General features: G+C 41.9%; 1 protein-coding gene across 2 annotated transcripts in view; it reads left to right on the top strand.

The window, feature by feature from the left end:
- The window catches only part of dync1h1 (dynein, cytoplasmic 1, heavy chain 1), a 64,333-nt gene extending 48,954 nt beyond the window's left edge, over nucleotides 1-15,379 (top strand). For both annotated transcript variants that reach the window (XM_039741137.1, XM_039741136.1), the window contains exons 55-78: nucleotides 160-372; nucleotides 467-594; nucleotides 2,024-2,177; nucleotides 2,258-2,404; nucleotides 2,491-2,641; nucleotides 2,730-2,983; nucleotides 4,607-4,741; nucleotides 4,974-5,068; nucleotides 5,197-5,371; nucleotides 5,505-5,580; nucleotides 5,691-5,851; nucleotides 6,288-6,399; nucleotides 6,486-6,546; nucleotides 6,643-6,766; nucleotides 6,868-6,981; nucleotides 10,338-10,508; nucleotides 10,616-10,833; nucleotides 10,924-11,027; nucleotides 11,486-11,694; nucleotides 11,780-11,933; nucleotides 13,383-13,525; nucleotides 13,631-13,799; nucleotides 13,877-14,001; nucleotides 14,172-15,379. In XM_039741137.1, coding sequence (XP_039597071.1) covers nucleotides 160-372; nucleotides 467-594; nucleotides 2,024-2,177; nucleotides 2,258-2,404; nucleotides 2,491-2,641; nucleotides 2,730-2,983; nucleotides 4,607-4,741; nucleotides 4,974-5,068; nucleotides 5,197-5,371; nucleotides 5,505-5,580; nucleotides 5,691-5,851; nucleotides 6,288-6,399; nucleotides 6,486-6,546; nucleotides 6,643-6,766; nucleotides 6,868-6,981; nucleotides 10,338-10,508; nucleotides 10,616-10,833; nucleotides 10,924-11,027; nucleotides 11,486-11,694; nucleotides 11,780-11,933; nucleotides 13,383-13,525; nucleotides 13,631-13,799; nucleotides 13,877-14,001; nucleotides 14,172-14,300 — 3,522 coding nt within the window. In that variant the 3' untranslated portion in view covers nucleotides 14,301-15,379. The remainder of the gene's footprint in view (nucleotides 1-159; nucleotides 373-466; nucleotides 595-2,023; nucleotides 2,178-2,257; nucleotides 2,405-2,490; nucleotides 2,642-2,729; nucleotides 2,984-4,606; nucleotides 4,742-4,973; nucleotides 5,069-5,196; nucleotides 5,372-5,504; nucleotides 5,581-5,690; nucleotides 5,852-6,287; nucleotides 6,400-6,485; nucleotides 6,547-6,642; nucleotides 6,767-6,867; nucleotides 6,982-10,337; nucleotides 10,509-10,615; nucleotides 10,834-10,923; nucleotides 11,028-11,485; nucleotides 11,695-11,779; nucleotides 11,934-13,382; nucleotides 13,526-13,630; nucleotides 13,800-13,876; nucleotides 14,002-14,171) is intronic.
- The last annotated feature ends 129 nt before the right edge of the window (nucleotides 15,380-15,508 follow it).

Below are 15,508 nucleotides of genomic sequence, written 5' to 3'. Positions count from 1 at the left end.
GTTTTCTTGGAGGAAACAAGTGTATAGGACTGGCGAGCTTTGTTGGGCTGAATGGCCTGTTCTCGTCTAGAGTGTTCTAATGTTCTAATATTTACTGTTGCATTCTTTGATCCAAAAGCAAGCACATGTTACTTAATAACATAGCCTCAATCCCCATAGGTAAACCGCAGCACTGCCCTTTTGAAGAGCTTGTCAGCTGAACGTGAGCGCTGGGAAAAGACAAGTGAAACATTCAAGAACCAGATGTCAACAATCGCTGGAGACTGCCTTCTGTCTGCTGCATTCATTGCATATGCAGGCTACTTTGACCAGCAAATGCGACAGAACCTCTTTACAACATGGTCTCATCACTTGCAACAGGCAAACATTCAGGTAAATTGCCCTGCCCTGCCTTAACACATGCTACATAACTTGGCTTGTATGTGTCTTTGTTTCTGTGTGACCTTTATTCACTTCTGTCTCACAGTTCCGTACTGATATTGCCCGAACCGAGTACCTGTCCAATGCTGATGAGAGGCTGCGCTGGCAGGCCAGCTCCCTCCCTGCAGATGACCTCTGTACAGAAAATGCCATTATGCTGAAGAGATTCAATAGGTATGTAAGCAGAATTATAGCAACAGAAACAGTTCTGTAGGTCACATGTTTGCTTTCTAATTGTGTGCAAAATATCTTTTTAAAAAGATTGGGGGGGGGGGACTAATCCATTTGCCTTACTACACAAAGATGCCCCTGTATCTCATTTATTCTAACAGGGTATTTGTTTAACCAGTGCATTGAGGCATGCACACTTTTAACAAGCTGTCTGAATATTTCCTAGTTTGAACTTTAAATGCACTTTTCTGTGTTTGTCCTTTTGAGGGTTTCACTTTATCTTTTGAGAATCAGACAAAATTAAATCTCCCAGTTTTATTCTGAAGACCTTGTGTTTTCTTGTATCTCATTAAAGTAGGGCATATGCTGTTAGATCAGTTATGCTAAGTGTTGTTTTTCTCTAGATATCTTCTAATCAACTGTATTTAACATTATACACAGGTATGCACATAGATATTCCTTATTTAGTTTCACTGATACAGGACTTCTTAATGTAGTGTGCCTTCATTCCACGAGCTCTGTACTCTGGGTTCAGATGGCGATTGAGATTATGCTGAAGCTAAGGGAAAAACACCGGCTTGATACAATTACATGGTTGTTAAAGAACAATATTTTTAATTTAAAATGTTGATTAATCAGATTTGGCCATTCACAAAACTACTGTTACCAGAAAATGGATTAGAATATGAATTTCACGTATTTATATTTATATATAACTTGCGTTTTGAGTTAACAGTAGATAAATATATAAGGCATCATAGTAAAATAATAGTAGTAGCTGTAATAGTAAAATAAATATTAAAATAATAAGTATATGTATTTAGAATTGTTGAGGTATGTTCATTTTAAAATTGGGGGAGAAAAAAACTTCAATATATACATCAGTGTTTCAATTTGAAAGTTGATCCATGTGTGACCTCATTGTAGACGGCACTATGGCTTAGTGATAGCAGTAAGGAGACTAGCTCCCTGTGTGAGGTCTGCATGTTCTCCCCATATCTGTGTGAGTTTCCTTCAGATGCACTGGTTTCCTCCCACAAAACATATACATTTTTGGTGAACTGGTGACACTAAATTAGCCCTATTGTGTGTTTGTGTGTGTTTGTACTGCGGCAGACTTGCGCCCTGTCCAGGGTTTCTTCCTGTCTTGCACCTTATGCTAACTAGGACAGGTGCTATCACCCCCATGACCCTGGTCTGAATTTTAAAAAGATGACATGACCTCATTTTGTATTGTCTGAGAGGTGAGAACCCTTTAAATCATTTGTATCTTGTAGCATAATATATCCTATATTTAAGTTGTTCAACATTCTCCTCTTATTAATATGTGATTGGGCAATTACTGTGGATTAAGTCAGATAACTACTCTTATCTTCACTAGCTTGACTTTAGAGATGCTAACAACACACTGCTTTTCTCATTATTCTGAAAGGTATCCTCTCATCATTGATCCATCTGGACAAGCCACTGAGTTTATCATGAATGAATACAAAGATCGTAAAATCACGAGGACCAGCTTTTTGGATGATGCCTTCAGAAAGAATCTGGAGAGTGCATTGCGTTTCGGTAACCCACTTCTGGTTCAGGTTGGTCTTTATTAAAATGTTCTTCTGGGTTTTTGTTTAAGACTTGCAGTTGAGGCTGATATTGTGACTTTACACTGCAGGATGTGGAGAGCTACGATCCCATTCTTAATCCAGTACTTAACAGGGAAGTGAGAAGAACAGGGGGCAGAGTTCTTATTACTCTCGGCGACCAGGACATTGACTTGTCTCCATCATTTGTCATCTTCCTTTCCACCAGAGACCCAACAGTAAGTTAAGATATGGCAATGAGATCTGGAAGTTAACCTCAGTGGTAAATGTTTAAATGTATCACTGAATATTGTGTTTGTTCTAGGTGGAGTTTCCTCCTGATCTGTGCTCACGTGTTACATTTGTGAACTTCACCGTGACTCGTAGCAGCTTACAGAGTCAATGTCTCAATGAGGTGCTGAAGGCTGAGAGGCCAGATGTAGATGAGAAGCGCTCTGACCTCCTTAAACTTCAAGGTCAGTATCTCTGCGCTGCAACAGTGGAAACTTAATAACCGTATAACTGATTCAGAATAGTCTCTAAAGTTTTCTGGGTTTTTCACAGGTGAATTTCAACTGCGTTTACGACAGCTAGAGAAGTCTCTGCTTCAAGCTTTGAATGAGGTGAAGGGCCGCATCTTGGATGATGACACAATCATCACAACACTGGAAAATCTGAAGAAGGAGGCTGCAGAAGTGACCCGAAAAGTGGAGGAGACTGACATTGTCATGCAGGAGGTGGAAACCGTGTCCCAGCAGTACCTTTCTCTGTCTACAGCTTGCAGTAGCATTTACTTCACCATGGAGACGCTTAACCAGGTGAGAAGGACAGACTCCAGCACTAGTGATTGGCATAGAGACATATGCAAATGTTTGAACACCCTGGTCAAATTGTATTTTTTGATGATTATTTTTAGATGAAAAGATGTTAACACAAATCTGCCAGGAGAAAACCTAAACATGAAATATTTCTGGATATTGTAATGCATAATCTTCTTATATAATACGCTATTGTGGCTGTCCATTTGTCTGTCCAGGATTTTAAATCACCTGTAGCTTGTAAACCGTTTGACCTATTGCCCTGAAATTTGGTACACATATACTACGTTTTTATTTTTATTTTATTTTATTTTAGAATCAACTCTCGGCAGCGGCCAGCAGGGCAGCTGTGCGGCACATGTGCATGGGAAACGTTCTCATTCCCTACCACCTTCGCCGTCATTTCTGCTACCTCTTCATATCTTAAATCATTCTTGAGGCAGAATGAAGACTTAATTAAAGAAAAACATACTAAGTAATTGCAACACAAACACTGACTTAATCAGTTTTAACACAAAAAGATGCTGACGAAAGAAGAGAAGAAGCGGGCCGCTAGGGTGGAGAAAAGAAAAGCTGCTCAGGAACAGCAAGCGCATCAACCTCTGAGCAAACAAATGCTAAAAATAAACAGAGAATGAAAACTGGGAATGCTCAAGTCTAGTGTTTTCACTGCACTTTATCATGCAGTGTGCCATTACTGGTTACTATATACAGTGGAACCTCGGTTCACGAACGTCTCAGAACACGTACAAATCTGGTTACGACCAAAAAGTTAACCAAACTTTTGCATCTGTTCACAACCACACACTCGGTATACGAACAAGCCAGTTTCCCTTTCGGTTTGTGTGCGCTGATGATTTCCACACGTGTTCAGTCTCTCCCTGTACTGTACATTGTTCTCGGTGCATCACACGGAGGGTCTCTCCCTCAAAACTGTAACCTCCTCTTGACCCAGCTTCCTCCTGTGGTATAGCGGGTCCACAATTCCCATCAAAAAGGCCAGTTTTAATAAATAACTAAATAAATAAAGCCGGTACAGGAGACAGAGAGCGCAGGCTCGCGTGCAGCTGAGAGAGAGAGAGAGCACAGGCTTGTGTGCGGCTGAGCAGGGAGCCAGGGTGTTTGTCTCAGTGTTATTTAATGTTTTTACATTTAGTTTACTATTACACTATGCATTCTATGGTATAATTAACTATTTTTGTGCTTAAAAATCTTTAACGAAATTTTATTTACATACAGTTCGTACAGTCTGGAACGGATTAATTGTATTTACATACAATCCTATGGGGGGAAATTACTTCGGGTCACGACCAAATCGGGTTACGACCAGAGTTTTGGAACGAATTAGGGTCGTGAACCAAGGTTCCACTGTATTTGCTAAACTAAACAACTGTGGCATGTGTAAAGTGTTTTGGACAAATGTCCAGTTGATCTACTACTTTTATTTTTTTGGTAGATCTTAGAAGTTAATAGATTTTAGGCCTAATTCCAAGTCAAATTCTCTAACCTTTTAAACCTGTCCTTGTATTGTGACATCTCAGGGTACTCGGACATCTTAAAAGCAGCACAGCTTGTTACTTTCCTGTCAACAGTTAACCTTTTTGTGCTTTTTTTTTTTTCCAGATGCACTTCCTCTACCAATACTCACTTCACTTTTTCTTGGACATATACCATACTGTGCTTTATGAAAATACCAATCTGAGGGGCATTACAGACCACACCCAGCGCCTGTCTTTTATAACCAAAGATCTATTCCAGGTAAAATGTAATTACAACCACCAGCTGCATCTTTCTGTTCTATTTTAAATTCTCTCTTCTTTCTCTCTTTGCTCTCTTTGGATCATAAGTTGGCAGCTTTAACACTAATTGAAAATGGGATTATAGTCATTACTGTATGCCCCTTTATTCTGGCGCAATTAGGTGTTTCAAAATCAATCGAGTGTTTTTCCCCCTCTGTCTCTGACCCTCAAACTTTTTTTTGTGTTCTTAGGTTGCTTTTAACAGAGTAGCAAGAGGAATGCTGCATCAAGACCACATAACATTTGCCATGCTGCTAGCCAGAATCTATCTCAAAGGCATCAACAGGTAAAAACGCTCAGAATAAGCACCTTTGCTTCAACTTCAGTTTGCCCTGCCAGCACTTTTTTGAAATGAAAAGTGGATTCTGTAATACAAACTGGGGATGCCTTATCCTTTTACCTGCTCTCTTCCAGTGAGCCACCCTATGATTCAGAGTTCCAGCATTTCCTGAGAGGAAATGAAGTTGTATTGACTAGCTCCACTAATGCTAAGGTGAAAGGACTCTCCTCTGATCAAGTCGAAGCAATGATTCGCCTGAATCGTCTACCTGCTTTCAAGGACCTGGTTTCTAAAGTTCAGGCTGATGATGTAAGGGTGTTTTCTGAACTTTGTCAGACATACTTATTCCTCTACACATTGGGGAACTGTTCTGTGTAAAATATTATGTGCGATAAACACATTTGCTAAATTTATCCAGCTCTGATTTCTTCTTGTCCTGCAGCAATTCTTTATGTGGTTGGAGAGCAGTGCTCCTGAACAGACAGTGCCTTATCTCTGGACTGAGGAGAAAGCTTTAAGTGAGTGTTAGAAATGGACAGTGTGTCCAATGGTGCACCTCTGAGGATGTGTGGATTTACATTCATCTTCGGATCAGAGTAGTGACGTTAATATCATTTGTTTGTTTCAGCTTCCATTGGCCAGGCAGTCCATCAACTTCTACTTATACAGGCTTTCCGACCTGATCGACTCTTGGCCATGTCCCATATTTTTGTGTCCAAAGTCTTGGGAGATTCGTTCCTGTCTATCATCGAACAGCCACTGGACCTGGCAAGCATTGTTGACAGTGAGGTAGACATCCCAAACAAAACTACAAATGTAACTGTGCCATTTACCCATGTAGTCATTCCAAGAGTTTGAATTTGTGCCCCTAATGGTTAGGTACATAATTAGGGACTGTACGTGCTGTATCAGTGTTTTTATTTAGCCTTCCATTCCATATGGTCCTAAAAAGCAAACACGAGAGCTGCTTGAGGGTGGCTGGCTCATCCACTGGCACTCTGTGTAAATGTTTTATTATGGAAGCATCAGAGTGTTCATGTAAAGTCTCACAATACCTCCAATATGAACTGAAAAAAGTCAGTTTGGCTTCTTTCAGCTAGATCCCCGTCACATGACATTTCCGTACCATCTGTATATCGTAAAAGTGATGCACTGGGACTCTTACCATTCATTCTAAGTGATGATTTCATGTTCAGCAGCCCCACACATATGGTTTCTTTTTCAGGTGAAGCCCAGTACTCCAGTTCTGATGTGCTCAGTTCCAGGTTATGATGCAAGCGGACTTGTGCGAGATCTGGCAACTGAGCAGAATAAACAGATCACTTCAGTTTCCATTGGTATGACTTTCTTTCTTTTTTCATCAAGATTGTTAATATAATAAGGCAAGTATACCTAAAAATTCCAATTTGTACATTTTTGTTAGGTTCTGCTGAGGGATTTAATAAAGCAGACCGGGATATAAACACAGCAGTGAAGTCTGGCAGGTGGGTTTCTTAGAGGCCACTTTTCAAAATGCACCATACATGTGGTACGGTTTGCCTGTTTCTAAAGGAGCTCTGACATTTGCTTTAAATGCATAGGTGGGTGATGCTGGAAAATGTCCATCTAGCACCAGGCTGGTTAATGCAACTTGAGAAGAAGTTGCACTCCATGCAGCCCCATGCCAATTTCCGCCTCTTCCTCACCATGGAAATCAATCCCAAGGTGAGCGCTCTTGATAGGATGGACGATGAGATCTGAATTAAATGTACACCAATGACCTCTTCTAAGGCGAGAAGAAAAATGCTTTTGTGTCATTTTTCCAGGTCCCAGTGAACTTGCTGCGTGCTGGACGCATCTTTGTATTTGAACCCCCACCTGGAGTCAAGGCTAACATGCTGAGGACTTTCAGTAGCATCCCAGTTGCCCGAATGTGCAAGGTAAGCTGCTGTCTCTGTGTACAGGGCACAACCTTGGTATATACCTTGGGTATACCTTTTAAAGTAGCCTTCTTGATCCCATTGAACCAATTCCTTTCATATTTTTAAACACTTCAAACACGTCCCCTCTTAATTTCTGTTTGCTTAAACCGAAAAGGTTAAACTCCTTTAATCTCTCCTCTAAGTCCTGGAATCGACCTGCTTTCTGTAGTGCTGCTACATCTGTCATGTAATATGGAGACACAAACTGCACACAGCGCTCCAGGACAGGCCTCACTAGTGTGGTATGGAACTTGAGCATAATCGCCCTGGACTTACTCCACGCATTATGATATATAATCCGACAACCTTAATTTAAGGCAGATAGTGGTGAGTCTGCTATGACTCTCGTGTCCGTCTCATCGGGGTACTTGAAGTTACAGGCCAAAGAAATGATATTTGACTTTAAGAGGCAGACATATCTGCATGTTTATCCATCATTGTTTATGAGAAGGAGGCAGTGACTGAATATAAATACTTCAGAACTCTCCTAAATAATAGTCTTGAAATAAAAAATAAAAAAAAACCTGCAACGAGACTTTTTCCCGGGGACGAGACGTGATCTTTTGAAGAGAGACAGAGACACTTTCACTTCCCGCGAGACGGACAAGTCACGTCATACTTAACAACCTTCAGACGCAAGTCCCGTGATACACACGCAGCGCAGGTTAGAGATAATAGAAGTAGGAAAATTCGAAAGTCTCCAAAAATGAGAGTAAAGATTGCATTAGCGCCAACAATCCGAAAATATTACTTGAGGGAATAACGAAACAGCGAAAAGAGGTTGAATATTCAGGTGCTGTACAGGCTTTTAAACGTTCGTAGCTCCGCACGAAATGCAGATCACGTGGCATGCAGCAGCAGCAAGCCAACAGCTTCTCGAGCAAAGAGGAGGTGAAAAAAACACCTGTTAGTTGTTTGTCAATGTATCACCGTTTCAGAAGGGTTTCTTAGGAGCGGCCGCGTCTCCTTGGGGGTGCGCTCGGCCCCCCTCTTCACAACACCGCAAGCGAGCGAAATGCAAATCACGTGTGAGAGCAGCAGCTGCTCAAACAAAGAGAAGTTTAAAAAAAAAAATAAAATAATATTTGTTTCCCATTGTATCACCATTTAGGAGGGGTTTTGGGGGGGGAAGGCGTTGATAAGCGAAGCCCCCTAGTCAATACAACAAAAGAAATTCTCTAAACGAAGTCCTTGCTTATTTCTCCTCCATAAACTCAGACTGTTTAAAGTGTCTTTTTATCATGGTGGGATTCAGTCTGTGATCACTTTCAGCTTCTTCATTGCCTGTTTTAGTCGTACAAATCAAATTCTTAAAAATCTCCAACAGATTACCAGATAAGCAGCTAACATGATTGGGGCTGATGTGGACAATTGGGTGAAGTGTGTGGCAGAGAGGCAAGTAATAATCTCAGAGGAGTCAAAGGATGAACCAAAGAGATTGTTTCAGTATTTTGGTCAAGGAGGAGGTGAAGAGAATTCGGATCGGTAAATGTGAATTAGAATATACAGACCGTGAAGTAACAAATGCATTACATTTCATCTGCCAGCGCTAGAAGAACGTCCAGTGGAGCACTGCTAGGCCGAGTCCAGGCCTGAGAGGCACGAGATTAAACCCAGTCACTAGGATGAAAAGCTGCAGCCACAGTAGTGCTCCGGGACCAGAGCTGGAGATCTCTGATCTAAAATGAAGTGACGTGGATATTACGAAAAAAGAAACCAAAAGTTAAAATCACATTAAACAAGAGTTTCACTTATGGCTCTGATTGGTGGACTGGCTGCAACAAAAACCTGCAGCCACTGTGACGTGTTAACACTGGCATGTCTCAGTTTCATGAGGAAGGCTGCAGTCCAGCAGCAAAGCACCAGTGCATTATCTTTAACTCCGTTATTTATTTACAGTTTTTTTTTCTTTCATTAGTTGGGTTACTTGGCTTAGCCTGGGAAATAAGACGATGCCCCTTGGGCATCATGGCGTTGGTTAATCTGAAGTATCAGAAGTCCTGTGTAGCTAACCAACTACTTTTCTGTATGTAATACAATACAATAATTCCATAGATCAGTTCTTGGTTCTCCTACCGACTGATTATGACTTTTGTCAAGTTCTTCCCGTTTTGTTGTGTTGAATTCAAAGAGGTAATCCGTCGAAAAGTGGAAATTTCAAGTACAACTGTAACTTCACCCATCGGACGTGAATGTAACACCTTGATACGTAATCTTGTACTGGCACAAACTTTTAGAGGTTTTAGATCGAATGTCTGAATTGTGTTTAATTTAACTTGTTCTTACATTCAGTACGGTATTGACGACTGCAGGCAGCACATTTCCACAGCCCATGGTGTCCACTGAACGTTTTAAGCACTTTAAAGAGTCAAACAGGTGAAAAGAAATAAAACGGTAAACCATTCTGTCCTCCCTGGCCCTTAGGACTTTACTTTATTCTTTGTTGTTAGTTAGTTAGCATTGCCAATTTTTTTTATAGATTTTTATATTTTTCTTTCTTCATCTTGTAAAGCACTTGCTACAGAGAGAAACGTTGTTGTACAATATTCACCTCCTCTAAGTTCTGTCCATGGAGGCGTTCACACTGGCCGAGGCGTGCCGTCGCTCCTGGTTCATGTTGTGCCCGGGGTTTGAAGTGGGCCGGTCTGCCGTTAGCAGCACTTCCTGTTTCCGCCCTCCAACAGGGACACCCCAGTGATCCATAATACTGCAGGTATTTTACCGTCAAGGAGGAAATCCAACTACCTCCACGTGTATCTTATCAGACAATCCACGGAGAACAAACAACGTTATTTTCGTGTTATACCACCTCGTGAGGAGTACGAAGAAGCCAATGGCGTGTTTTCGTTCTTCCATTTCGCTTCTGCTGGCTGCCTGTATTTGTATAAACAGAGAGCCACGTTTTTCTCTGCAGTTCCTACTCGGGACTCGGCTGAAAAAAAAAAAAAATTAAAAAATGGACCCCCTTGGCTTACCGTCTCCTACTCTCTACGGTATTATTATCATCGACAAATTAAAAACTTCAGGTTGGCCAGGCTTCAAAGCGTTTTTGAGATTTTGGCATAAGTTTTCATTTTCCTGTTGTGAGTTTACCCCTAAATATTGGCATAATGTCTAGGAGCCTGCTGCTGAGGGTGTGCCATCCTGCTGAATCGTATGTTTTTAACTAAATGAGCAATGGTGTTTTTGTTGATGAGTCCGTCGGCTTTGTATTTTATATATTTACTCGTATAGATATCTTAGATTCCATGAAATGCCGTACAGGGTGTAACTTCTGGGCCTAAAGTTTCCTGGACGTTTCTATTTGCCCGCAGTCTCCTAATGAACGTGCCCGTCTGTACTTCTTGTTGGCCTGGTTCCATGCCATCATCCAAGAGCGCCTGAGATACGCCCCACTGGGATGGTCCAAGAAGTATGAATTTGGGGAGTCTGACCTGCGGTCAGCCTGTGACACGGTCGACACCTGGCTTGACGACACTGCAAAGGTACGTAGGGTGTGAGGAAGGCGCCATCATTCTACTCGCTTCACTTTGCAGTTGTCTAGCATGAGGCATCTCTGTTGATTACGATTGGGCAATCTTGATTTCTTTAGGGACGCCAGAACATCTCTCCAGATAAAATTCCCTGGACAGCTTTGAAGACACTGATGGCGCAGTCCATCTACGGTGGACGTATAGACAACGAGTTTGATCAGCGCCTGCTCAACACTTTCCTGGAGCGCATCTTCACCACTGGCAGCTTTGACAGTGAATTCAAACTGGCCTACAAGGTGGATGGGCACAAGGATATTCAAATGCCAGATGGCATAAGGTAGGCGTGTTTAAGGTCTGTGCTCGATCAGCTGTGCTCTCAAGATCTCTGGTGACCTTTTGGGCTCTTCTCATCACTTTCCTCATCTAGGCGAGAAGAGTTTGTTCACTGGGTTGAGATGCTTCCTGACACACAGACTCCATCTTGGCTTGGTCTGCCACCCAACGCTGAAAAAGTTCTGCTGACCACTCAGGGTAAACAAGGGCCTCTTGTGCCAGGCGCAGGAGGCTTTTAGGCCTTTCTCCTCAGGGTTGTGTTCTTTCATATTCTCTGCTTTCTCTCTCTTCCCAACACGAGTAGCTGTTTGCAGTGTACCGTTTAATGAAGGTTTCCTTCATCTTCGTCATCGTCTGCCGTGTACAAGTCCGTCTCTCATCCTTCAGCATCATGTACTTTGCTGTCTGTCTGGTCATTCATCCTGACTCACAAAAAGCTTCCATTTTCTTTTAGCCCTTGTTTTCCTTTCATCTTCGATTCATTTTTTTACTTGCACAAGCATCGCTTTTGGTGGAAGTGGTGCTGCTACTTTTTGTTTTTGTTGTTGCACTCTGATTCAGCTTTATTTCAGTGTTCATTTTGCAGTTTAATTTTGTTCTTTTATTATTATTTATTTTTCCATATAAATTTACACCCCTTGATTTTTGTGGTTCAGGCATTGACATGATCAGCAAAATGCTGAAAATGCAGATGCTTGAGGATGAGGATGATCTAGCTTACGAGACAGAAAAGAAGCAGAGGACCAATTCAACATCAGATGGCCAGCCAGCCTGGATGAGGACACTTCATACCACCGCCTGCAACTGGCTGCAGCTTATTCCTCAATCCCTGAACCACCTGAAGCGCACAGTGGAGAACATTAAAGTGAGTGTAGGGTGGGGTGCTGAGCTTGTAATGAACTCTTCACACTTCACAGAACCAAAACTTTGTTTGCCATCTGTTTCTCTAGGATCCCCTCTTCAGATTCTTTGAAAGGGAGGTGAAGATGGGGGCACGAATGCTTCAGGATGTCAGGCAGGACCTCTCTGATGTGGTGCAGGTCTGTGAGGGAAAGAAGAAACAGACCAACTACCTGCGCACGCTCATCAATGAGCTGGTGAAAGGTTTGCTCTTTTATACCTTGTGTGTGAGAATGTCCTCTGGTGGACTTAGGCCAGGTTTATACTTCATGTGACGCGACGCATGTTCCAGCGGACACTGCTGCTATGCAAGCGCTTTACTGTTTATACTTGCGCGCGTACTTTACGTAAATCTGGAGGAATCCAGCAGGTGACAGTGCGAGATATTATCACGGTGAGAACTGGTTCGGCTTCTCTGTGTTGTGAATTGCCTGGAACACCCATTAAATTCCGATGACACCTTACCGCAGTTATCTCTGAAAAGGACGTTTAATGATTAAATCCATCAGTACAGGGATCTGTCTATTCCAGCAAGCATTGGGCACGAGGCAGAAACAATCCCTGGACGAGCTCATCGCAAGGTGAATACAAGCACTCACACACACACACTGGTGTCATTTTAATGTCACTAAATCTGCATATCTTTGGAAGGAAACCAGAGCACAGTGTGGAAACCCAGCAGGAAAACACGCAAACTCCAGGCAGGGAATGCCAGCAATGTGACTCCCTGCGAGACAGCAGTGCTACCACTCCGCCATCGTGTCACTCGCATGTGTGTAATTATTAACAGTATTCATTATTTAAATTAAATTAACGATTTATCTGTAAAATGTAACATACATACTTTTAATGCATTTCATCATGAAAGTGATGTCCAGTATAAATCTAAGGATTCTAAATGTGCAGAGAGCTGGAATATCACACATTTAATGTGTTCTGTGTGGTGATCTGTTGCTGTTTACCGCTGCTGTCAGGTCAGGAGGAAGCCCAGAAAAAAAAGATGGCACAGAAGATTATATGTGAGACTTTTAAAATGTGTCGTGTCATTACGATTGGGAATATGCGATGCTTAAATATAAAAGCACCACAAATGCATTTGTATGTCGGCATTTTGCTTCACCACATCAAACATTCATCAAACATCGAAGCGCGCACATCCATCTCGTAGGATCCGCATTGGGGCTTTCTCTCACAAGTAGATAGTAACCAGAGACTCTGACTTCACATTCCACCTTTTAACACACTGCGCCCCCGACTTTTTGCTGGTACTGCAACTTTCGCACACGTTGCATTAATTTCAGAGGACGCGTCAAATGAAAGCTGGAAATGCATGGTAGCCATGATGCGTGCGTGTACGCATTCTGAGCGTGAAGTATAAACGAGCTCTTAGCAGTCAGTGTAACTATAAGGTGCTGTTTTGTTCCTTGTGTGCGGTAGCATCGTCTCGTGGAATCAGCAGCCAGTAAAGCTCATGAGGTGCATTTCACGGTCTCACGGGTGACCATTACTTTGTGTTGATGTATCTACTGTACTTCTTCAGGGTGCTACCAGTTTAAACCAAGTCTCTCGGCATTGATACCCCCTCCAGTGGAAACAAGTTAACATTACATTCTGAATACGACACATTCATGCACTTTGTTCTTTTTTCATCAGGTATTCTTCCTCGTAGCTGGTCTCGCTACACAGTCCCAGCTTCAATGACTGTCATTCAGTGGGTTGCTGACTTCAGTGAGCGCATCAAGCAGCTACAGCAAATTTCCCAAGCAGCAGCCACTGGAGGAGCTAAGGAGCTCAAGGTATCCACACCGTGGTGTTCATGGTGGCAAGTGAAGTCCCTGCAATCCAAAACTCAGTAGTGTGTCTTGACTTTTATACAGTCATAATTTTTGTTTTATTTCCAGAATATTCATGTCTGCCTTGGAGGCCTCTTTGTCCCTGAGGCATACATCACTGCTACCAGGCAGTACGTGGCACAAGCAAATAGTTGGTCATTGGAGGAGCTGTGCCTTGAAGTGAACATCACAACTACACAAAATGCTGTGCTGGACGCCTGCAGCTTTGGAATCAAAGGTTAATATGCAGACATTTGGTGATCTGTAGAGGTTTGCTGGTAGATACTATAAATATGGTGGCTTTCTTTTGTTTAGGTCTTAAACTCCAGGGAGCTACGTGTAGTAACAACAAGCTCTCCCTTTCAAATACCATTTCAACGGAGCTGCCCCTCACACAGCTACGCTGGATTAAGCAGAGCACCTCTGAGAAAAAGGTGATGGTGAGTAGCAGATGCACTTTGTCATGGGACCTTCTACTAATTGACAGGGTGGGGAATTGTGGGACTTGCTACACCAGGGTCCCTCTATTTGGGTGACACTTGTGTTTTGGTAATAAGTAAGCACATGTTCGTTATCAATCTTCTTGTTTTGTCCTTGTTTCAACTCATAGGTCACTCTGCCAGTGTATTTGAACTTCACCCGCACGGACCTCATCTTCACCGTTGACTTTGATATTGCAACAAAGGAAGACCCCCACAGCTTCTATGAGCGTGGAGTAGCAGTTTTGTGCACTGAGTAGTAAAGTAGCTCTTCAGATTCGGTTGCTTGCTTACTTACTAATCCTTGTTAGATGTTTATCTGTTGAAAGTTCTGCTGGAAAGCTTGAGGAAGTTGAAGGGCTAAAGCAAGTGAAAAGGTTGGCTTGAGGATGTGAGTGATGATGGAAGAGGAGAAGTAAAAAGAACATGGACCAGTTATGGTGGGAGAATAAGAATTAGCATTAATAAAGTCAGGTTTCTATTATCACTGCTAAATTTTTTTTTTTGGCTTATTCAGATGGAAACATTGTTTTAGAACACCAAGACACTTTCAATTAAGACAAAGTACCACTGCTCTGTTGTACATGTAACACACTGGCGCATCAAGTATTTCAGGAGTTTGATTTGATCCTTCACCCATGAAAATTTATATCAAGTGCTGTGGCCAACACCCTACTGAGCTCTGAGTCTGACATTTAAGAGCAGGACTTTTGTTCTTGATTGTGTAGAAATACATTTTTGTCACATCAAGGGGAAAAGCTCCTATCTTAGTGATTTGAAAGGATTTGCTCTCTAAAACTGTTTTAAATAAGTATCTTGCCTTTCAAATCACTTTTATTTTAAGTAGCGCAGTGTAATAACTGCTGTGCAATTCAGCTCGTCTAAAGTACCCGTTTTAAATCGGGGCAGATTTCCATAACTGATGCGGTGTTCTTTATATTGAACAAAAAAACTGCTACTTATTAAACAGACAGAAAACCATTAGCATAAAAAGTCTGCTATCCCTTTTAAAGGCAATATTTTCTAATACGTGACCTTTTAAAACTCCTTTGAATGCTGTACTAAGTTGTTTTGTAAAATACAATGTGACAGGTGGTTTCCTAGCCCTGTCCCATTGTCATACTGTACATATGTTGTCCCCCCCAACAATTCTTGGACAGGTTATGTTGGCGTATCAGGCCAGTCCACCTAAGCCATTACTGATCTCTTGTTAAGTGTTACGACTCAAGAAAAGAGCTAACTAGGCAGCAAAGGAAGATGAGGAGTGCTTGGGGTAGTCCGTTGGATAACACTGCTCCCGGCGGCCTATCATTACTAATAAACATCTTTAAATATTGTTCACATGTATGGATATGTGCATATAATCTCCTGTATCTATCAAATGTGTATAGGCTTCAGCTAGCAATAAGGCAAAGTTTAAAAAAAAAAAATTCTTTAATGAGTGCAATCAAAAACCAAGAACTTAAAT

The sequence above is a fragment of the Polypterus senegalus genome, chromosome 18 (assembly GCF_016835505.1).
Source record: "Polypterus senegalus isolate Bchr_013 chromosome 18, ASM1683550v1, whole genome shotgun sequence".
NCBI classification, from domain to species: Eukaryota; Metazoa; Chordata; class Cladistia; order Polypteriformes; family Polypteridae; genus Polypterus; species Polypterus senegalus.
This window is presented reverse-complemented; position numbering and strand designations above follow the sequence as displayed.